Below are 23,831 nucleotides of genomic sequence, written 5' to 3'. Positions count from 1 at the left end.
CTGTGGCCCATGGAAGAGGCTCTGGTGTCCAGCCGGTCACCAAACTCTTCCCTTTATCTTCCTTTGCCCGCTCTTTCCTTCTGTGACAGGTTTTCCTTTCGTTGCCAATCTAATCACCCAGTCCTCACCCCAGATTGTTTGGGTTCAACCCCAAGAAGAGCTTCCGATAATCTTTCTTTTTCTTTTCCTGCCAATGGTTAGTGGACTCCTTCGAGTTACCATGGGGATTTGATAAGGGCTTTTATTGCCAGCTGGGTATCTGGCCTCCATGATCAGTGACTATCAGTATTTTATCTCTCTCATCCCTCTGCACAGATACAGTTGGATGTAACTCAGAAATCATTTTTACAAACACCAAGCAGGTTGTTTTTCCAACTGTTCCCTTAAATACATGGATTTTTATTACACGGAACTGATTTAAATGGCAGGAACTGGTGAAGATCACCTCCTTACTGTCTCTTTCACTGTCCAATAGTTGTGAAGTGATGTTGTGCCTTCTGGGCTTTAGAGCAGGGGTTGGCAAACTACAGCCCATAGGCTAAATTTGGCCCACTGTCTGTTTTTGCAAATAAAGTTTTATTGGAACACAGTGACAAGCATTCATCTATGTGTTGTCCCTGGCTGCTTTCACACTACAAGGGAGAGTTAAGTGGCTGTGACAGAGATGGTATGGCTTTCAAATTTAAAAATATTTACTCCTGAAATATTTTATTGTCTAAAAAGTTTGCTAACCCCTGCTTCAGAGTACAAAGGCAGCATTTTGGCCCTTTATGGTTGAAGACAGGGTGAGAATTCTATGAATACTCACTCCAGAGGAACTTTCCTGTCCCAGGTTATCTTAGTTTTTGGGTCGTAACTCACCAATCTATCCATTCTGGTCCCCCTCTGAAAATACTACAAGAAATGTTATCCTTCACAGGAATGGACCACGTTGCTTCCACCTGGAACCCCCTTCATAATCTGAAACTCTAACCAAAATCTATCTTCCTAGCCAGCTGTTAAACTTGGGTCACTGTTTTCGGTGCTGAAAGGGTGAAACATAATTTCTCTTCCCCTCAGTAATTATTAATGATTTAGGGCATAGACTTATCGAAATCTAAGTCCATTCCTGTTACAATGGTTGAGCAACGGCTTTAACTTTCTGGGCTTACTTTCTAGGAGATAGCTCTTAGAAAGCAATGGTGGATATCACAGGAAACTGCAGCAAGGCTTGTACCCTACAGTACCGTGGCCTTAGACAAGTCTTTAACCACTCTGAGCTTCCTCATCTTTAAACTGGTGATAATAATACCTACCTACCTTGAAGGGTAGTTGTGAGGATGATAGTAAATCACTCATGTAACTATTATGGTAATTGACAATAACTACATGGGAATGCACTTGGAATGTATGGAAAATAGGCATCTGTGAAGTATGGATGGCCATGGAGGCATAAGAAGGGGCTTCTTCACCCTCCTGAGAGAGGAGAAACCAACTGCGAGCAAAGGAGTTCATTGCTCACCTCGCCGCACTCAGGCGTCCTTGGCTGTCAGGAACCCCTGCTTCCTCTGTTCTCACTCATCTTGGGATCCAAATGCCATGTGCATTAAAGCATGCTCCTCTCCATTCATTCCAGCAGCTGGGAAGAAAGGATTCCATGAGGACTAATCATGAGACTCAGACATATGAAAACTGGGAAAGAGCAAAAAGGCAAATCAGACTGTCTTCTGCATGCTTTGAAATTCACAGTGTAACTCGTTCTGGTTAGAGTTTCATTGGCTGTGTCTATGTGATAATGGGGAGGGGGCTAAGAAAAGTACAGTGAGCCGATGTCTTCAAAAAGAGGACTGATACAGGCTGCAAAGAGCATCAGCCTGTAGCCACTACCAGCTCACCTACTTCCCAGCTCCCTAAGGGGCAAAATAAAAGACCAAATGGCTAAGTTACCTCCCCTGAAGAGTCCAGAGACTTGGAGGTACTGATGAGCTGCTATCTGGAAAAATAGGAGGCATCAGCTCTCAAATCTAAAAACAGGAAGAGTGAAGCTGGGATGAAATGCTAGTCTCGATGTGGCTGCCACCAGGGTCTGAGTGCTCAGAGGTGGAGACACCGTGTTTATAATTTCCAGTGGAAGCCCTGGTCTGTACCAGGGTGAATCCAGACCTGCAGATCACTGGCCATTGCTTCCTGTTTCTGGTGCCTGACATGGGAGATGCTTTAGCCACTGACAATGAATCAATTATTAATTCTGTCCCTTCTACAGAAAGCCAGAACTCTTTAGCAGGCTCTTAGGAAAAGGGGTTGGTAAGATAGTCCCATTGTTCCTGGAATACTGGCTGGATCCAACCAAGCTGCTGTGAGAATGTCCCCCAACTCCATCCCCAGCTGCCCTCTGAACACGGATCCCACCCAGTAGAGAAGACTTGCCCAAGCTGAACTTGAGAAAAAGCTGTCACAAAGAGAAGCAAATTCCCTCATGCCAACTGTGCTCCTTGCTCATTAGCCTAATGGGAAATTTGTCTCTTGCAGTCTGCAGAAAGCCACTGACTTCCCTCTGCCCCTGATAAGCGGGTCTGGGTACCTGACTGTAATCAGTGTCTGTGAAAAGCAAACCGTCTGCAGCCCACTCATGGAAGCCTGGCATCTGCTCTGGACAGCGGTCAGAGCCATGGTGAATTGGCAGGCTTTGTTCTTAGAAGCTGAGCCAGAGCCAGGGCTGTGGCTGCATCTGGCCAGGCGTGGGCCAGACCGGTATCTCGGGGAGCTCTTGGTCATAGGCAGTTCCTTTTGGCAGTGGATGGGCTCTTACTTCCTTAGAAAATTGGGACAGTGCAGTTTGGCCAGGTGATGGTTCTCTAGTGATCACTGTGCTCAGTCTCTCCGGGCCTAAGGAAAGAAGCTGCTCTTACCTCTTCCAGCCAACCCCTTCATGGCTAAGCTGTCATTTCTTTCCCACCTTTCTCTGAGTGTCCTATTAACCCACCTGTGCTTCCTTTACAGCGGCAGGATCCCGTATAAGGATATGTACAAATTAGTGCGGGTGATCTCGCCGCCTCTGGGCCTGGGAGAGAACTGCCCTTACAGGGTGGCTTGCAAGGTTTGCCCCCCAGCCCCCAGCCACGACCTGCCACGGGGTGCAACGCCTCGCCCCTCCGCTCTGTCCTCTGCTCCACCACCGCTGTGCCACAGGAAGGAACCTTCATGTTGCTTTCTTTTGAGTTTAAAGAGGTCCAGACCCTTCTAGAACCAGCAGCTGTTAACATAAGGAAGAAGGGCACATTTGGGGGAGAAGGCAGAAAAGAGTTGAGGACTGAGTATGAAGACCAGTTTGATCTCTCACTTTTCTTCACATGCACACACACACACGCACACACACTCCAGCCCACCTTAGTCTGTGCATTTAACCAGAGGGACCGCTCCCTCCTCTACCGATGCAGAAATCTTTTTGATCCAGCAAACAGTTCTGGTTTCCCTTTGCTGGGGACAGGGAAGCCTCACTATTGCAAGATAGCATCGCCATCCCATACATGATGTGTCGCAGTGTGATACCAGTGATCCCTACCGCTGCCCACCCTCCCAGCGCCTGTAGAGTTTGGCCAGAAGTGACTGTAAAAGCTAAAGGACAGAAACAGGTGAAAAATAACAAAGAACTGGGGCAAGAGGTGAGAGTAGGTAAGAGAGGCATAGGCTTGGTGGTGTCGGGAGAATGTAGTAGCTCAGGGGGTCTGGGAAGGTCTCCGCAGATAAAGAAGGGTAACTGAGCAGATCCCGTGCCTGAAGGTCCTGCCACATGTTGTCATGAGGGGCTGGGGGGGAGGGGCTGTCACAGTTGCCAAGGCATGTCTTGTCGGTTAGACCAAGGCTATTGTTCAGGGGCGCATAGGACCTCCCTTTCCAACTCTTTTATACCCCGGGAACTCTCTCTCTCTCCCAGTGGCTCTGCTAAGTCCAAGGCCAAGCCTGTTAGATAAGGAGCTCTCTGCTGGTGCTAGTGGAGGGAAGCGCAGGCTCCCTGGGACACACAGCACTGCCCAGGCAGCTGGAGGACGACATAGGCCCAGGCAGGATGCTGGCCTGGGGGATGGGACGGAGCTGGCCTGGGATGGTGATGCAGGGTTTCCATGCTCAGGAGGCTGGACGGCTACCTCTGCTGAGACTCTTTAAACTCCACCCTGGTGAATCCTGCAGCCGCATGTGGGCCAGCTGGGGAGGGCAGCATGGCATGCAAGATGCTCTTCCTCCTCCTGGTTTTGTTCCTTCTGTCCCCAGCATGCCATCAACCTGGCGCATGCTGGGGCGTCAAGAGCACTCTTGTCCACAGAGCCAGGTGGAAGCAACGGGCCGACTCTGACCAGCAGCCAGAGCGCACCACTCTCAGTGCGAGACGCCGCCTCCCGCTGCACACACGCCACGGAGGGGGGATACACGACGTTCCGCCTGTGGGTTCGAGGGAGGAGCAGAGCCTGGCTGCCAGGCCGGAAGTTCCAACCCATGGCTGGAGCACCGTCTATCCGGTTTATACCGCCCACGCACAGCCCTGGGACTTGAAAATAAGCTGGGTTTTACTGGGGATGGACGAAGTGGACATGGAAGTCAGGGTGATGCTAATCGAGGGGGGAAAAATGAGTCCCCGTGACAGTGCACATGGGGAGTCCGAGGGACCAAAGGTTGCCACCGGTGTTCCCGGGTCTGTGTGGGGCGTGATATAAATCCATACCAGGATGGAGTCACGTGTACGATCTGCCTTGATTAACAGGTTTCCTATTCTTTTCCTGTGTGTCCATTTTGTTTTGTTTTTCTTCTCCTGTTTTCTGTATTTCGTTTGTTTTGTTTTTGCTCTCTGGGGATGCCTGTTCTCCTCTCCTACCTGTCTGCATCCTTCCCCCACTTCCTTCTCCTTTCCCTGCCGCCCCCCACCCCGCCCCGCTAACCCCCCCGTCCCCACTGACCACCCTCCATGAGCAGTGGCCGCATCCATTACACTGAGATGTATGAAATGCTGACTCTCATGTCACCTCCGCTAGGCCTCGGCAAGAGATGTCCCTCCAAAGTGGCATATAAGGTAGACCACCCCTTCCTTTGTTCTGGGCTAGACACCTCCAGGCAGTGGGGTCTAGTTGGACCTGGGGAGGAAGCCGGGCTGGGGAGGCGGAGGCCGGGACTGCGGAAGGAAGAAATGATGAGACCGAAGAGTCAGGAAGGTTCCCGGAAGGATGAAACCATGAGACGATGCAAGGGATGGTTTGCGATATTATTCGACACGGGGTTTCCTTTACGTGTTCTTTCGTGTTTCTACACGTGTGTGGCTTCTCGTGAGTGGGTTACTAGAAAGGCAGTGTCGAGTGGTGTGTTTCCTTCTAGAGGAGGCAGAGTGGGGGCCTAGGGGAGAGCATGCATGGGCAAGAAGGAAGCCGACAGAAAAACAGCTATCAGCACCGATTAAAAAAAAAAAAAATCTTCAATCAGATAGACGAAGGAGATAATGCAGAAATTCCTCTAAACATGGTTCCAGAAGAAATTTTTAGGAGAGAGGAAAACTCTTAACAAATTTCTTCCTCCGTGACATGGGGAGGAACAATGGCATAGGTTCCTTCTAGGTATAAGAAAAAAAGAACAGGACTTCTGTCCCATGAGAGACCAAGGAATGCAGCTTCATTTTTGCATTAGCCTGGCTACCCAATTCTCTTAAAAATACTCAAGAGAACCGGCAGCCAGGGGCACAAGTCGCATTCAGCACTAGATCTGCCCTACTGGCATGATACAGTTCTGGGGACTGGCCCTGGAGCTATGGATAGATTGATTCCCTTTGGTTTGCTTAGAGAGCACTGTATATTGGGAGTCACCTGCCACTAGGGTGCTCGTAACTTTGGGACCTGAATTTTTCCCCCACCCATTAGTTACTATTAATTCCCCTTTGATGTTTAGACTAACCCAGGATTCTGGGGCGCTTTCACGCACCTAGGAACACATCATAGTAATGTTGCCACTTCTCTAGAAGTTTAAAGAAGTGGGAGAGAGATGGAACTCAAATCCTAACAAGAAACTGGCTTTCCACTCTAAGACACCAACCATGTGGCATCGCGTTAGGCAAGATGCTCCAATGGAATAGTAGAGACCCTGCCTTGGGAAGAGGACTTTCCTCCCTGCCAGGCTGGTGGTTCTGCCAGAGGACCTTTTCCTGCTGCTACCTCCAAGTCGTGTGGCTCCAGAGAGCATCTCACTGGAACGTGGCCATTAGGGACGCTCATCTGCCCCAGGACATGGCTCCTCATGCACTTAGGGGCTGGCATCCTTTTTGCTCACAATGGCCACATCCCAAATGACCAGGTGGTGGAATGTGGTCCTGAACTCCTTGAATTTCTGGGGTGAAGCTTGGTGGGAGAAGGGAAAATGGGCTTGGGGGGGAAAGTTAAAGAATTTCCAAAAGCAAGATACTCTCTGGAAAGTGGATTTGGCCATTTCAGTGTGATCCCTTCCTCTGGGTGAGGGGAACAAGGCCTGCCCACTCTGCTCCTGCCTGGGCCACCCTTCTCTTGTTCTCTCTCCTCCGCTCTACCCATCTCCCTACCCTAGAGCCTGTTTGCACTCTCCCCCGTCCATCCTGCTCCACCTCATCCTTTGGATAAGTTGGACTTATGCATGTTCAATCATGTGCTGGCAAATTTCATCTTCTAAAGACTCAAAAAGGGGGCACCAGGATGCATCTTTCAAGTCAGATAAGCAAAGCAAAATCTCCCCCCCACTAGCTTTCCATCCGACTTCCAGGGGGTATTCGTGGGCCAAGTGGCAGTATGGAGCCGCCTCCCGGGGCGACTCCTTCCCTGAGCCACTTCTTTTAGAAATCCCTTCCCATCCCTGTCAAAGACGTTCTTAGGACTCCCCATGGGGGAATCCTGCAGAATGATTAGGAAACCCCCTTCCTTTGGAATTTGGCATCCTTCCCTAAAAAAGAACAGCAACAAATGAGCCTCAAGTGAGAAGCAGGGAGAGTAGGACAAGGACAGGGGAATCCTTGCCCTTCTTTTTTGTCTGTGCATTTGGCCTCTGCACTTCTGTTCTCTTCTCACCAAGGTGTCTTTCGATATTTTTTTTTTTTTTTTTTGCCTGCTGTTTCCTTTTTCTCTTTCACACAGAGGTTGGTCCTGATGAATATGCCAGTGGCTGAGGACATGACGGTCCACTTCACCTCCACCCTTATGGCTCTGATCCGGACGGCTCTGGACATTAAAATTGCCAAAGGTAAGCTTAGGAAGGGGGGTGGGAGGGAGGAGATCTGGAACAACTCGTGCAAGGTGGCACAGGATGGAGATATTTGAACTGTCATCCACCTGGCTAAGGACAGTGCGGTGACCTGAACATCAAATATGAGGATCCTGGTTTCACCTCTGAGACCCAATAACTGTGATATTTGCCATTTCCTCCTGGTAAAATGAATGGTCTGATCATCTCTGGGGCTCCTTTCAGCCTTAATAGTATATTATCTTCAGTGTGTGGCACATAGTAGGCATTCTAGAAATACTTATTTATTGAACATTCAAATTTTCATTTTGCCCTTTTTTTTTTTTTTTTTTAATCTTGCATGGTATCTTTTCTCTAAAGTCTTGGAAGGCTTCTGTAGCAGGTTCTATCATAGAAGCCCTGGCCATACTTGGTTCATCTTGATTTCTGATTTAATCATTTAGGAGAGAAAAGGTTTACTACTTCCACGTGGACCTTCAGCCTGCTCTTGCCTGATCCAAAGTCTTTATTAAAATCGGGTGACTCCCACTGTGGTCTGAGGGTCCCTGGCAGGATCAATGTGTATATAACGAGGCAGGGGCAGCGTTCTTGGGGTGTTTTTATTTTCCCCTCTGATGTATTTGAGCACGCGAGAGGCTTTTAGAATCAGTAAGGAAGTGGATCTGGGTCTCAGGGCCTTAGATCTCCCTGGCAGGATATCCCTGAGCCACAGGAAGTGGGAGCCAAAATGTGTTCTGCACCTTCAGCAGAAAGACCTGGTTTGCAAGACCCACTGTCGCTAAGCACCAAGATTTCCTCTCAGTACGTGGTATGGTGCTGACTCAGCTCTTCCGCCCCCCCACCCCTTCAGTCCTTGTTGTTTCTGTGTCCGTTTGGATTTATTTATTAATAATTTATCTTATTCTAGGTGGTGCAGACAGGCAGCAGCTAGACTCAGAGCTGCAGAAGGAGACCCTGGCCATCTGGCCTCACCTGTCTCAGAAGATGCTGGATCTGCTTGTGCCCATGCCCAAAGGTGTGGATCTCCTCCTGGGTGTCCCTGTCACTGGGGGCCCAGCATGCCAAGGCCACATCTTTTAGGGGAACCCAGAGTGATCAAAGAGATAAGGGAAGGTTGCTCTTTTATTTCTAGGGAACTAAAATCTCATCCTTCTTAAGCATTTTTTGTAATGAATTGAAAACATTTTCTTAAGATAGGTCGCTGTGGTTGTGGGTGAAACTTCTTGGGTACAAAGCTCCCTCCCTCCATGTGCTGTTACTATTCAGCAAACCCTCATGCAGCGGGGGGTGGGGGCAGGGTGTTACTTAGATACAGAGATGAAGAATAGCAGATGATGCTTACTGATGTATTGTGCATCCTTGGTCTCATCGCCCCCTTTGGGTGGGTGTGCAGGCTCCCTGGTGACAGAGATGGGGGCCCATTCACTCTGCATCCTCAGAGCCTGGCACATAAGGAGGCTTGATAGATGTTGGATGAAGGGGTGACTGAGGGAGCAGACTGTTCCAGAGAGTCGGTGACAAAGCTTGGCGGCGTCCTCACTCTCTCCCACCTGTCTTCTTCCTGTTCACCGCCATGCCACATTTGTGTTTTTAGCCTCTGACCTGACTGTGGGCAAAATCTATGCAGCAATGATGATCATGGACTACTATAAACAGAGTAAGGTGAAGAAGCAGAGGCAGCAGCTGGAGGAACAGGTGAAGGTCAACAGCGTGCTGGGTGGGCGGGCCATGGGAGTCACGTGAGGGTACAGGCCTATGTGTCCCTGGGCATAGCACCTGCCGGCACTTAGAAGCAGCAGTAAGGGGTGCAGGGCCCAAGAGCTTTCTGGAGGTGTGGGGTTAGAAACTGCAGGGTTAGAAATCCAGTGGACCAAAGGTTAAAATAGTCCAACAGGGTATTAGTCTGTGTGACTAATCCAGACTAATGTATTAGTCTGTGTTATCCACATAAATCGTATTTCCCCATAGTAGGCTCCATAAAGTCATCGCAATTCCTTTCTTCTCCGTCCCTGTTTCTGCACAGAAAAATGCACCCATGTTCCAGCGCATGGAGCCCTCGTCTCTGCCGCAGGAGATCATCGCCAATGCCAAAGCCCTGCCTTACCTCCAGCAGGACCCTGTTTCAGGCCTGTGAGTAGAACCCGTGTGTCCCTGACACTGCTGCTTGCATTCTGTCACCTGCGCAGGCCTGTAAACTTGCTGCCCGGGAGGGCCTGAGAAATAATGTCCTGGGCTGAATGATCCTTTTTCTGAAGTTGAGTATCTTAACGTGGCTTTTCAGCAGAACTCAGGGAAAAGCAAACAAGCGTGCTTAGTACTGTGGCCAGCTTAGAGACAGCGATCACTGTGAGTTGACAATGGAAGGGAGTTTTGACTTTTTTTTTTTTTTTTTTTTTTCATGTACTAAGGTCTTAGTTGTAGTTTGGTTGTGAAAAATAATCACCTCCTATTTAATTCTTGGTTGTCACCTCCCTGTGGATCTAGTGTCCTGCTAGAAGATATATCCTCCCTAATGTGTGCCAGAGGAGAACCAAAGTGAGTGCTTTCCCTGAGACTGACACTTCTACAAACGTGATTTGTGTGACCTCACTTGATTCTCACTACACCAGCCCACTGTACCCTGGAGGTAGATATTAACATCACCACTTTACACATGAAGAGACTGGAGACCAAGAGAGGTTCGATCAGTTACCCAAAGCCATATGGCTACCAGGACATGGAACTAGAATTTAAGTCAATTATTTCTGATCTCAGAGTCTTTCCGCTACATCATGTTACCTTTAATGAACAAAAAGAATGTATATCAAGAAAAAAAAATTTTTAATTTCCATAATCAAAGTGAAAATAAAACCCTAATTAAGGAATTTGCCAGTTCTTCTGAGTTAAAAGCCTTAGCCCCAGTTTAGTCATTAGTCATCCACTATAGCATGCATATCTCATTATAACATTATCTTCCTCTCATCAGCAAGCATGTCGTGAGCACCCAAAGAGCCCCCGAGTCCTTCTACTCAATGTAAATGAGTTTTTGTGGTGGGGCTGAACATAGTCTTAGTTCTTATAGAACCAATAATCACTAAATAGCATGACTTAATTATCCAGGAGAGCAATACCCAGGGCTTGGGAATGAGACCTTTGTCAGAAGCCATTTGGAATCGCTCCACACCATTAATTTCTTTCTGCCTGTGGTGTTGGAGATCTGTTTTTGAAAAGCATAGTTTTCAGAGGTCACAACCCAATACATTTGGAAGAGAAGAAAAGGACCAGAGCCATGACCAAAGTCGTTGGTCATTTTTACAAACAATTGGATGTGAGGAGGTAGCAGGATATGGATTCTCCTGTCCACATACAGCAAGCAGATGCTATATTTGGTCTGTGCAGGAGGGAGAGGAGGAGGTGTGAGGGAGCAGTGAGACCTCCCCCTCGGAAGGGGTCATGGGTCCTTGGCTTAGAAATGGAGGACCCCCTAGTGTAGATCTGTTTTATCTACAACAACTTTCTATACAAATTAACCGCCATGGTCTCTCTCCCATATCTTGGTTGATTCATTTACTCATCAATGTTACCGATATTTGTTTTGCTTTGTTTTTTTGAGACAGTCTTGCTCTGTTGCCCAGGCTAGAGTGCTGTGGCATCAGTCTAGCTCACAGCAACCTCAAACTCCTGGGCTCAAGCGATCCTCGTGTCTCAGCCTCCCAAGGAGCTGGGACAACAGAGGTGCACCACTACTCCCAGCTAATTTTTTCTATTTTTAGTAGAGACAGGATCTCACTTTTGCTCAGGCTGGTCTTAAACTGAGCTCAAGAGATCCTTCTGCCTCAGCCTCCTGAGCAGCTGGAATGACATGTGCACGCCACCATGCCCGGCTAATATTTTATATATATATTTTTTAGTTGTCCAGCTAATTTCTTTCTATTTTTAGTAGAGACAGGGTCTTGCTCTTGCTCAGGCTGGTCTAGAAGTCCTGATCTCAAAGAATCCTCCTGCCTCAGCCTCCCAGAGTGCTAGGATTACAGGCGTGAGCACTGTGCCTGGCCAATTTAGCAATATTTATTAAGAGCCAGTTTGGGCCAAGCACTGGAGATATATTGGTGAACATAATCATAGTCCCCAAGGAGAAAACTCTGGAAAGAGCAAGGCAGGCTAAACTGTGGAAGGGTGGGCTGCTGTGATGTTGTGGAAAGGAAGCAGCTCCCCGAGTCTGAGAGTCTGGAGAGGGCTCCCTGAAGAAGTAGCATTTAGGTGAGACTTGCAGGCAAGTTCTTCAACAAAGGTGAAAGTGTATAAGTTTAAGGGACCTAAAAACTGTCAGGATGGTTGGAACACAGGGAGCTCAGGGGAGGTGGCAAGTCATGGGTTCGGAGAGCTACACAGGGGCCAGGACTTTGGGGGACTTACAAACCAGATGAAAAGTTTAGATTTTTGCTTCATTTAATAGAATTTTGTGCATCAGAATGATGTGATCAGACTTGTGCTTTTCAAAAGTCATTCTCGAATTCAGTGTAGACTTAATGGATTAGAAGGGAGCGATTCTGGAGACAGGAGCACCATTGAGTAGGCTACTGCAGTTGTGTAGGTGATCAGTGACGAGCAGGGTAGAAGGGAGGAGACAGGGTAATTGATTTGCTATGTGGAAGGAAGGAGGAATCGAAGATGACCCTTGGGTTTCTGGTTTGAGCCTTTGAGTGGATGTTGGTGCAGGTCCTGACCCGGGGACACTGGTGGAACAGCAGGCTGGCTCCTAGGACCATCTGTGTTTCTAGAGTCACGCACTGTCCAAGTAGGGGTTGCTCTGGGGGCACGGTGGTGAACATGACAGGGCCCCTCCCTCAGTGAACTTACCTGTGGTGGAAAACCAGCTGTTAAAGAGAAAATTATTGGAATGAAGAAAAGTTGTCCTTTTCAGTGATTTAATTACAGTTCTGATAAGTGCTAGAAAGGCAAAATACAGCACGATATGAGTACAGGTAAGAGGGAGATCTGACCAGTTATGGGGTGAGGGGAGATATCAGAGAAGATTTCCCCCAGAAGTGTCTTTTAATAAGAAGTTTTAATAATGAATTCAAAATAACACAGAAGGAGTTTACAGCGGGCAGGGGAGTTGCAGAGAAGCATTCTGGACCCTGGGAATGGCCTCTTTTAAAGTCCTGAGGCAGAAAGAAGCAGCCTGGCCCATTGGATGAACTAAAAAAGGCCAGTGTGTCTGGAATTCAGGGAGCCACGGGGGGACAGTGATCTAAGAGGAGGCTGGGGGGGAGGAGTAGGAACCAGACCATGAGAGAGTCCATGTTCAGGATGCTAGAACCTAACCAGGGTCTTAAAGTAGATCACTCTGGGCCCACGTTATTCTACTCAGTGAGGTGGTTCAGTGATTCCAAGGATCATTTTCACCTACTGAAGATTCTACAATTACTCTCTGCAGGACAGAAGGAACCCATTCCTTATACGAGCAGAGCTAGTCTTGTTGCCTGCGGTTCTCAGGAGAGGGCACACTGAGGACTGACGTTGAGGCAGGTCATTTAAATATCAGATGACCCTGTATTATTATGAGAACTCAGCAAAAGCCCTCATGGTAGCAAGGGGACAGTTCGGGCGATTCTCTGCTATCCAGATCTTTCCCAGAGATGCTAATCTAAGTAAGATTATACCTATGGATTATTTTTAAGTAACTGGCAATCCTTGTTCATGCCACAAGTTTTCCACTGGGGGTGGTCACCAGCAGTAGACTCAAGTAGGGCAGAAGCCTGACACCACGAGAGGGTGATGTCCCACCTCTCTCTCCCATTCCATCACTGCTAGAGCTGCTGCCCAGCCACTGACCTCAGTCCTCTTCCCATAATTCAGACCCCCACTCAGCACCCTCAAATAGGTCAAATGCTGGCAGTGAATGGCAACAGGAGCCAAGTTCTCAGGAAGGGTCCTACTCAGGATCCCAGTGGCTGAGTGTCTGGAAATACCAAACGCTGGTTAATGACAAGCATACCATGACAGCCCTCCATGCCTTTTGTTTGGAGACCGCTAAACACTTGGAAGACTTTGTCCCTGCCTCTTCCCTCATCACCCTCTAAACCTCTTCCTACATAGCGATAAACCCAGAGGTTTTCACCTCCTCAACACCATCTCTGAAATCATCCTACCCAGTTCATGAGCCAACAGACATAGTGTAGGGTACAGAGTCGTCCTTCTATATAAGTGGTGATGGGATGGAATTGGGTTGTTTCGTCTGGCCAGGGATGTTGGCACAATAAGACCATATTTTTGCTGAGAGTGGGGAAAATTTTTTAAAAGCCCGTGGCTGCTTAATATTTAAACAAACTGTTCACTGTTTAAACTATGGCATTTCTCCGTTGAATGGGGAAACAGGTTTACAATCTAGCATTGGTCTTCCATATGGCTGAGTGTGACAAATGATGTCATTTGTCACAGATATGCTAGTCGCCAGCAGAATGATGAATGGTTCCAAAAGCAGGTTGAAAACACCAGTTTCTCTCTTCCGATGTTTTTTTTTTTAATCTTCTATTTCAGGGCCAGCCACCTGTAAGTTACCAGGCTCACAAGCCAGCCATGGCCAAAGGGTATTGCCCTGCTGGGAAGGAGATCTTGTCTGGGGTGGGAGTCATTAGTGTCCCTCCCTCTGTCTCTCATTACCTCTGACTCTGACGTTGCCTTGCAGGAGTGGCCGGAGTGGATACCCTTCGATGAGTCCGCTCTCCCCGCAGGAAATATTCCAGTTGGCGTGTATGGACCCAGCCGATGACGGACAGTTCCAGGAGCAGCAATCTCTGGTGAATGAATGTGTTCTGTGACCTTGAAAATAATTCCTTGGTTTGCTGATCCTGCCCACTCTCATTTTCAAATTTTTATTTCATAGCCCTGATTTATCAGGAAGGTAGTCTAGTCACCCTGGGAGTTTCCTGCCTTCAAAACTTCCAAAGCCCAACTTCTTATGTGCTCTGACAAAGTTCCCTTCTCAGGTTTTACCGTCCCAGAGGCCCCTGACCTGCTGCAGGAACTTAAACTGCCCAGGCCAAGCCCTCTTAGTTTATACCCTGAGCATCAAATGTTAAAGGAAAAGTTACATTTAAAATCTTGCCTTTGCTGGGGAGCTTTAAGATGAATCATCTCAGAACGCGTGATACCTACCATGCCTCTTAGTGCAGCCAGGTACCACTTGTGGGGACACAGAGTGCCCCAGGCCAGCCCTGGTGATGCCTCTCTAGGACTCAGTGGCAGTGTGTGCCACAGTGACAAGCTGTCTGTCTGCCAGGAGATACAGAAGACTCTCCTCCCTCTGCTTTGTGTGGGTTCAGGCACCTTGGTCCTTTTGGTCACAATTCTACAAGGTCAAATACATCCTTCCAGGCCCCTAACGTCACCTTCTTAAGCCAAAAATGAGTTTTTATTAGCACAAATGGTAAAAATCTGGAGATATATATTGAGTCAAGTTAAAGCTTGGAGAATAGAGGGCAGAATGAAGTTTCGGCTTTGCTAATACAAAACTAAAATGTGATTCCCAAAGTTAATCGACTTTACCGCTGTTCCTAGTCAGGAGTGATGAGCTCAAGTTCCCCCTAGGCTTTGACTGGGTTGAAAAGACAACCTAACCTTTGCAGAAGTCTGTATAGACAGCTTGTACTAAGAGTGAGTTCCGCATTCTTTGTGGTTTATCTGTGGGGTTCTTCTCTCCTGACCCCTCCCTGCTGCTACTGTGTACCCCCAGAGCCATCCTGAATGGATGACGTGGGTGCAGTAGGTGTGTGATGGAAGGGGTACCCCCTCAGAGGGGGAAAAATACCCCTGTAACCCACACAGCTGGGTGTCTCCCATTTCTGTCTGTGAGTGCTGAGACGGAGTTATGCGTGGTTGTGTTGGGACACAGCTAAGCTGGACGTCCCCACAGCATGAGTGATCGGCTCAGGGTGTTCTTGGTCAAGGGGGGAGGAATTCCCTGCCTTCCCCTCCGAGGAACTCAGCGCCGAGGCCTAGGGACTAATTGGTACAGATGGTTTGATTCTTCAAAGGGCCTCTAAGCGTTTTACAGCTTGCCTGCCTGGCGATGTGTCTAGTGGGAACGAAATCTCAATCATGTGTCCTTTCTTTCACAGGGAGACTTTCTTACATCATCCTTCCTGCAGGTTCCCCAGGGCTGAGCCGTAGTGCCAGGACTTTCTGGATGTGTGTTCATCTCATTGTCAGTACTGGTGTCTTTAATTCGATTCAGGTGTCAGCCTGTGCTACACACTCACCACTGTGTACTTCTGCCCATCCCTCGGGGGCCCCCCGATCCCCATCCTGAGGCGTGGCCGTGATTTGTGTGCGTGCGTCTCACACCGCCTCTGACACCTGTAGACTGCAGTGTTGTTATTACATCTGTTTGGAGTTGGAACTGTGTGCTGTTTAAAGCGTGTACCACAGACACTACCTTCCTCGAGTGCCGTCCACACCCCATGCCCTGGGAGGGCACTCTTCCCTACATACCAGAAACCACTCAGCCACATGGTCATGGGGACTGAGGGCATCCCTGGCCCCCTTTCCTTGGGGCAATGCCCTACTCACACACTCATGCTTTTAGGATGTCGTTTCCTAAATATAAAATAGCTTTTTTCTGATACAGTCTCCAGCTGCTCGAGATATTCTTAGATCCCTTTGTTGGGTGGCCCATGTAAACATCTCTAAGGCAGCTCTAGTCTTTATGCAATGACACTAGCTATCTGTACAGAGCACCTACAACTGCCCAACTAACACTCTGTAACCAGGAAAATAATAAAATAATTCGACGGAGTCTTAGAGATTTCCGATCCAACCTTCGAACACTCTGGAGGGGCCCAGTCCAATATGGTAGCTACTAGCTAGTCACCCGGGGCTACTCGGCACTTGAAATTGACATGATAATATCTAGATATGTTAGGATAAATATATGAATTTTTTTTACTTTTAAAAATGCGTTACTTGGAAAGTTAAAATTACGTAAGCAGCTCGCATTCCAGTTCTGTGGGACTGTACTGGTCCAAAGCATTGCTGACAGATGGCCACCCACCCCATGATTGGAGGGGTTCAATCATAAGAAAACTCTTGTAGCTAATAAAATCATGGCCTTAAGGCTAGAGAAGATACACTGGACATCAGAAATTGGTCTTCCCTTAGATTACTGGTTTCTACTTAATTGATAAAAGGCTTCTTCAAATTAAAAGAAGAAACCCAACACTACCACCTCTCAGAAAATCAGCTTCACCTAGCTAAAAGTATTATGACCAACAATGTGTCCTAAAGCTGTAAAGTCACTTGACCAGAAAAGGTGACCTTCACCTGTCAATCCCAGTTAGAGCTTTCTGTGTGGGACATCTGGTATACCACAGATGTGCACATATATAACTGAGACCTGAAAGATGCGAGTCTCTCTGCGGAAAGCCATGCTTGAGGCGGCGGAAGCATCCACCAGAGGTGAGAAGCAATGAGATGGAACTGAGTCCCACAAGCTTGGCTGTGTGTTTATTTCCAGGAGCCAGAGGTTAGTGAATTAAAAAGCGTGCAGCCCTCTAACCATGGCATCTACCTTCCTCCGGACACCCAGGAGCATGCGGGATCGGGGAGGGCGTCCTCTATGCCACGGCTGACCATGGAGCCCCAGGTAAAAAGCCAACACCACCTACCTTATGCAGTGGCAGCCTGGGCTGTATTAGGTGGGTTAGGAGATAATAGCTGATATTTTAAGGTGAGCATTGGCTTGTCCCACCCCTTCCCCGTTAGCAAAATCTGGCCCAGGGGCCTTCTCTGATAGGACCTGCTGCTCCGTGGTGTTTGCAATGACCCCCAGCCACCCTAGGCCAGCCGGCCGAATGGCATAACTCCCTCTGGATGAGTTAAACCTTCTCAAGACTCAACCAGCCATGCAAGAAATATTTTCCAGGACTTTCTCTGTGTATCATTCCATCCTTTTTTCCTCTCCTGGCTCTCCCAGCACATAAGCAGTTGCTTACACACACAGCTCTGTGTCAGGACTGTCCTAACCAGTGCAGGCCACGCCTCATTTCTCTGTCTGTTTTCCTGGCTGCTTCTTACTGTCTGTCTGTCTTACATCAGGATTTGACAGAGACAAGAAGTTTCTGTGAATTTGTTTTAACGTCTGTGGCAAATCACAATGCCAGAGTTCAGGGTGGGGCTGGGAGGACCGATGGCGGAGGGAGAGTGGTGTGTTCTTCATAGTTGGTGAACTGCGAGCTCTCCCAGGCTCTCGTTGCTGCAGAGTAGGGCCTTCTCTAGCAGGTCATGAAAGAAAGAAAGAAAAGGCAAAGCCATGCTTCTTTGCACGGTGTGGCCTTTTGGACAGTTGCTCTCGCGCGTTTCAGAGGGGCTCAATATTTGCTGGAGGTCCCGGCTGAGCCCGCTCTACGTAGCCCCGGGAGGAGCTTGCGCAGTGCCCGCCTGTGTCTGCTGGGCTCTGCTCGAGCACGTTCAGCTGTTGCTTTTTTGAGCACCAAGAGAAGATCCTGGACCAGTTTCAGTGACTATGTTAACATAATATAAGGAAACTTTCTGGATCAGCCGCCTCCAGCTAAGGTCTGAGCAAGAGGAATTAAAGGGAGGTTGCGATTTGCAGGGGTTACACTTTGCAGTCCCCAACGGTCTGTGCCACTTCTGTGCTTTTAGACCCTTTCAATAATTAATCCAGGCTTGTGTTTCTCGGGGGGCTCATATTTCCAGGTGATGACAGACCCGAGCTCCATGAGGCGTTCGTTTTCCACCATTCGGGATAAGCGTTCCAACTCCTCGTGGCTGGAGGAGTTCTCGATGGAGCGGAGCAGCGAGAATACCTACAAGTCGCGCCGCCGGAGTTACCACTCCTCCCTGCGGCTGTCGGCCCATCGCCTGAACTCCGACTCCGGTGAGATCTTCTGGGTCCCGCTCTTCCGTCAGGCAGCTGGCTCCTGCCCTGATGGGCTTGTTCTGGCAAGGACTACAGATGACTGAAAAAGAAAGAAATAGTAACTTGGATAAAGACAAGGGTTGAGGAAAGTGAAGGATGCTCCTTGCCTAAGGGGGTTCCTGTATCTGACTTACATCCTGAAACAGGCCAAAGCCCTCTGTGTTCATCACAAAGGCCGATGCAGTTCCTTCCTTCCGGAGTGATGGAGGGAGGTTTTCACACAGCCTTCTGCAAAACCGCTGGGTTCCTTAGGAGTGTTTAGAGACCACCTGGCAGGGCTGAGCTTTAACCACCAGCTTCTCTTTAACCCAAACGGAAGTGCTGCCTGGAATTGCTTTCTGTATTTGAGTTTCATTGAAGATTTTTATTGTTTGAGACAGAGTCTTTTTCTGTCTCCCAGGCGAGAGTGCAGTGACATCATCGTAGCTCACTGCAACCTTAACCTCCTGGGCTTGAGCAATCCTCCTGTGTTGGCCTCCCAAGTAACTGGGAATACAAACGCACACCACCCCATCCGGCTAACTTTTTATAGAGACGGGGGTTCTTGTTCGTGCTCAGGTTGGTCTCAAACTCCTGGCCTCAAGCGATCTTCCTGCCTCCCAAAGTGCTAGGATTATAGGCTAGAGCCACCGTGCCCAGCCAAGATTTTTTCTTCTTGAAAGGGGGTTATATTGATTTTTTTTTTAATTAAAATAATTAGTGTGGTTCAACCTCTTTACCAGATGAAGGACTCAAAGTTGAAAAATCAGTGACTTGGCCCATATCACAGAGCCTACTAAATGGGAGAATTGGGACTAGAACTGATAGCCTTTTACTTCTCACCCTGGCATTACGCTATGTGTGCCATTATTTAATTGATAGAAACTTAATTCCCTTATGCTGGTGCCATCTTTCTCCAAAAAAGTTGCACATCCGTGTTTAGGACATAGAGAATTCCTGAGCCATGTTGTTGGCAGAGGTTCTATCTTTCTTATGTCTAACATCAATGGAAACAAGAGAGCAGATTGCATTCTTTGACATATATAGGTCTTTGTAGTGGCAACTTGCAAACTTACCTGCTCACAGAAGGGAAATTTTCTGGCCTGCCTTTCTTTCCTGCTTCCCTTGCAGATCATCTGTGGACATACCTGGAGAAGCCAGGGTTTTTTAGGGGCCTGTCTTAATTCAGGCTGCCATAGCAAACTACCATAGACTGGATAGCTTAAACAACAAACCTTTCTTTCTGTTTCTGTCTTCCCTTCCTTTTTTTATTTTTGATTTCAGCATCTTACAGGGGTACAAATGTTTAGGTTACATATACTGCTTTTGCCCAACACCCAACTGAGAGCTTCAAGCGTGTCCATCCCCACAACAAACCGTTATTTGTCATAGTTTTGGAGGCTGGGAAATCCAAGATCAAGGTGCCAGCAGATCCTGTGTCTAGTGAGGGCCTTGCCACCCTTTTGTCCTTCCATAGCAGAGAGAGATGAAGCAAGCTCTGCCTTATCTCTTTTTATAAGGGCACTAATCCCATCACGAGGGCCCCACCTACATCACACCATCCCATCAGGAAGGAGTTAGGGCTCAGCATTTGAATCTGGGGGGACATGAATATGCAACACGTACCTGGTGAAACGTCTCTTCATAACCAGGTGTTTTTGTCATCTCTCACAGGCCACAAGTCCGACACCCACCGCTCAGGGGGCAGGGAGCGGGGACGATCGAAAGAGCGAAAGCATCTCCTCTCTCCTGATGTCTCCCGCTGCAATTCAGAGGAGCGAGGGACCCAGGCCGACTGGGAGTCTCCAGAGCGCCATCAGTCCAGGTCACCCAGCGAGGGCAGGTCACAGACCCCCAACAGACCGGTAAGCATGGAAAGGAAGCCGGCCCTGCAGGGCAGACTTAGAACATTAGGTGCAGCCACAGCGACCTGAGTTTCACAGGAAACTATACCCTGTGCGGAGAAGTTAGCTGCTCAATACGGGTACACTCAGAGATGCTCTGAATTCACAGATGACCAGATTTTACCCAGGATAGATGGTGCTTCCTTGAGGTCATTCCATTCCAGCCCTCAAGATCCAGAGGTACAAATAAGTTCACAGGTGTCTCAGCCAGATTTGGGAAGAAAGGATGGTCCTTTAGCCCAAAAAGTTTCTTTGACCATCGTGTGAATGGTGCCTTATCTCCCAGCACAGGATTCCTAAGAGCAATTCAACCTCATTGACCCAACCTTTGGTGATTCCAAGAGGAAGACCATGTCTCTCCTTCGGGCCTTTTGCTGAACCACCTTAGAAATAACTACCAGAGCTGTATGAAAACATTCTTGCCCCCTGTGATATACTTTTCACTCCCAGCCCTCTCCCCATTCAAGGCTCTTTGAACCCAGATGGGAGGAATGATCAACAGTAATGAGGCAGGGCTGCCAAAGCAGACTTTTAGAGATGTTGGCAGTTGAGAAGTTGATCTACAACAGCAGTTTTCAAATTTTAGTAAAGAACAGAATCTCCCTCTGGAGCTTCCTATAACTGCACACTCCTAGGACCTCAAAACTCTAGTGAGGCCCAGAAATCTGCATTTGAAAGGATCCCTCCCCAGGAGATTCTGGGTAGGTTTAGAAACACTGTCTTGAAGGTCCCTTTACCAACACCTGGGCTCAGGTACCCTTGGGAATAGGTGAGAAGGTTAAGTAAGACCTGAACCAACAGGTGAGTGTGTGGGGTGGAGAAGGTGAGTTGAGCAAGCCCCTGATGCCATAGGAAGGGATTTGCAATTCCATTAGAACCCACTTCCCAAAAAAACGTTTCCCAGTCAGAGCATTCATTCACCTTTCATGGAGTTGTCTTTAATTTCAGAATATTATGGGCGTACAAACATGTTGGTTACATATATTGCCTTTGCACTGCCCAAGCCAGAGCTACGAGCATGCCCATCCCCCAGACAGTGTGCTCCACACCCATTAGTTGTGAATTTACCCATCCCCCCCACCTGCCCAGCACCCGATGAATGTTTCTTCCATGGGTGCACCTAAGTGTTTGATCAGTTAGTACCAATTTGATGCTCAGTATATGAGGTGCTTATTTTTCCATTCTTGTGATATTTCACTTTGAAGAATGGGCTCTAGCTCCATCCAGGATAATGCAACAGCTATTAATTCACCATTGTTTTTTCGTACTCCATGGTGTACATATACCCAGTTAAGTTTAGAGTCTTTCACTGTGCCACTTGTTTAGAGAGCCTCCAGATCGGTGCTTGGTCTGTGGTCCTACAGCACTGGCATCCCCTGAGGGCTTGTTAATAATGCAGAATCTCAGGCCTCACCCCAGATCCACTGAGCCTGTGTCTAATGTGCAACTGGGCACCCCGAGGTTTGCATGCACATTAAAAGTTGATATGTCCTGGTCCAGATGCTATGGACCCCTCAACCTCTCTAATCCCTGGGTGGATGTGAATAACTCTGGGGGAGGAAGGCCAGAGGTGGAGCCCCCTGAGTTCAGGCTCCAAGGGCTCTCTAGAGGAAAGGTCAGGGACCTTGACCGAGTCCCAAGTGGGGCCCCTGCAAGCCCAGTCTAATGTGCCATGTCTCTCCTGCTGTGCAGGGCACAGGTTCCCTGAGTGAGAGCTCCATCCCCTCCGTCTCTGACACCAGCACCCCAAGACGAAGTCGGCGGCAGCTCCCACCTGTCCCACCAAAGCCTCGGCCCCTCCTTTCCTATAGTTCCCTGATACGACACGCCGGCAGCATCTCTCCACCTGCCGATGGAAGCGAGGGGGGCTCCCCACTGGCCTCCCAAGCCCTGGAGAGCAACAGCGCTTGCCTGACCGAGTCTTCCAACTCCCCGCACCCCCAGCAGGGTCCGCACCCTTCCCCCCAGCGCTACATCTCCGAGCCCTACCTGGCCCTGCACGAAGACTCCCACGCCTCAGACTGTGGCGAGGAGGAGACGCTCACCTTCGAAGCAGCCGTGGCCACTAGCCTGGGCCGTTCCAACACCATCGGCTCGGCCCCGCCGCTGCGGCACAGCTGGCAGATGCCCAATGGGCACTATCGGCGGCGGAGGCGTGGGGGGCCTGGGCCAGGCATGATGTGTGGGGCTGTCAGTGACCTCCTAAGCGACACGGAAGAAGACGACAAATGCTAGAGGCTGCTCCCCCCTCCGATGCATGCTCTTCTCTCACATGGAGAAAACCAAGACCGATTGGGAAGCCAGCACGGCCCGGGGGGGAGGAAGAGGGAGGAGGAAGATGGAAGCACACCATGCATCATCAGAGAAGAGAAAGGAAAGGACAATCGGAAAAACCAGTCAAACCACCAACTTGCTTCATTCCCCTTTGCAAGATGGGCACTGCCATGGTTCTGCCTCTTTGCTGGGGAAAGAAAACACAGGAACATGGCGGGTTATTCCCGAGGGAGAAGGGACACGAGGACGGCTTTGCTACCCCTTGCCCCTTCCCACTTTTCTAAAAGCCGTGGAGGGATCTAGCCAGCCTGTGTCTACGCTCAGTGCCCTGAGAAGCCTGGAAGACTTTCTGGCTCTTAACTGGGGAGCAGTGAGACCACAGGAGCGGACTCTCCTCCCTCACAAGCTCTCACGCCTCAGCCAGCTCCACTGCCACCAGGGCAACCGCAGCAGCACGCGTCACCCTGTGGCTTCCTTCCCCCAAAGCAGCGCAGGCTAAGTCAGGAGCATCGGATGCCAAGGGGAGGGAGGGAAAGGCTGGAGCTGAAGGGGTCAGGGCGCTGTGGCCACAGCAGCAAGGGCTGGTCTGGGTGAGATAAGCCATAGCCCAGCAGCCCCCACCAGGAGGGAGAGGATCCAAGCGCCAGAAGGGGTGGTGCTGGGGGGGACGGGCCCCTTCTCTTGAGGCCCACACAGGAGGTGCTGTGTCAGGGAGGGTAGGTGAGGAGGTCCTCAGGTGCCTGAGGCTCTGGTAAGGATGATATTAAAAATATGTAACAGCCCCTAGGGCCAGGGCAGCAACCACGTGGAGCTGAGCCGCCGTGCTGGAGCCTGTGCTGTTCCAGGCATTGGCCCTTTAGAGGCTGGTCACGGGGGAAGCCTGAGGGTGGGGGCAGGGGGCACCTAACAGACTCAAAGCAGAGTCTGTTTTCCAACTGGTATAGCAGCAGTGCAGTCTGCGTAACAGTGTTACAGCCATCCCAGCATGTCCTGGCTGAAATCAGCCCACGCTCTGGCCTGGGGGGCAGTGGCCTCTGTGCCAAGCCCAGCGAGGGCACGTGCCAGAGGCCCAGCCTGCCCTGCCACTCCCCCCTGAAAGGGCAGAACACACGTGTGGGCCACCCATCACTGGGCAGGGACTTCTGTAAGGATGGCAAGGGCGGGTAGGTAGAAGTGAGAGAAGCTTCCGTGAAAGAGTCTGAATCTACTGAGGACCTCCCGTGAGGAGGGACCACTGGGCCCACACCTGATTTGAGGTTGAGGGTCAGTTTGTCAGGATGCTTTAAGGTGGTTAGTAAATATACCTCAGCTTCGACCTGGGCTGCTCCTTCGAGCAAAGCAGGCTCTGAAGGGGCCCAAGTCACCCTGAATAGTTCTCTAGGCCAGGACCGGGCTTCACCCCTCCCCGGAGGAAGAGCTGGGCAGAAGACAGCCTCAGGCCCCCGTGTCATTCCTAACCATCCCAATGCGGAAGCATTGAGAAAGAGAGAGCCCTTTCTCGGCTAGTCACTGCTCCTTTGGTGGATAGTTCCACT

General features: G+C 49.4%; 1 protein-coding gene across 3 annotated transcripts in view; it reads left to right on the top strand.

Moving 5' to 3' along the window:
• CACNA1E (calcium voltage-gated channel subunit alpha1 E) overlaps positions 1-22,257 on the top strand; it is a 310,878-nt gene extending 288,621 nt beyond the window's left edge. For 2 of the 3 annotated variants that reach the window (XM_069459672.1, XM_069459671.1), the window contains 9 exons: positions 4,945-5,041; positions 7,113-7,218; positions 8,126-8,233; positions 8,813-8,913; positions 9,242-9,348; positions 13,889-14,000; positions 17,917-18,097; positions 19,793-19,983; positions 21,715-22,257. In XM_069459672.1, coding sequence (XP_069315773.1) covers positions 4,945-5,041; positions 7,113-7,218; positions 8,126-8,233; positions 8,813-8,913; positions 9,242-9,348; positions 13,889-14,000; positions 17,917-18,097; positions 19,793-19,983; positions 21,715-22,257 — 1,546 coding nt within the window. Of the gene's footprint in view, positions 1-4,944; positions 5,042-7,112; positions 7,219-8,125; positions 8,234-8,812; positions 8,914-9,241; positions 9,349-13,888; positions 14,001-16,714; positions 16,844-17,916; positions 18,098-19,792; positions 19,984-21,714 lie in introns of all 3 variants that reach the window. The other variant, XM_069459670.1, reaches the window with a different exon arrangement.
• The last annotated feature ends 1,574 nt before the right edge of the window (positions 22,258-23,831 follow it).

The sequence above is a fragment of the Eulemur rufifrons genome, chromosome 27, assembly GCF_041146395.1.
Source record: "Eulemur rufifrons isolate Redbay chromosome 27, OSU_ERuf_1, whole genome shotgun sequence".
In the NCBI taxonomy this organism is placed as follows: domain Eukaryota; kingdom Metazoa; phylum Chordata; class Mammalia; order Primates; family Lemuridae; genus Eulemur; species Eulemur rufifrons.
This window is presented reverse-complemented; position numbering and strand designations above follow the sequence as displayed.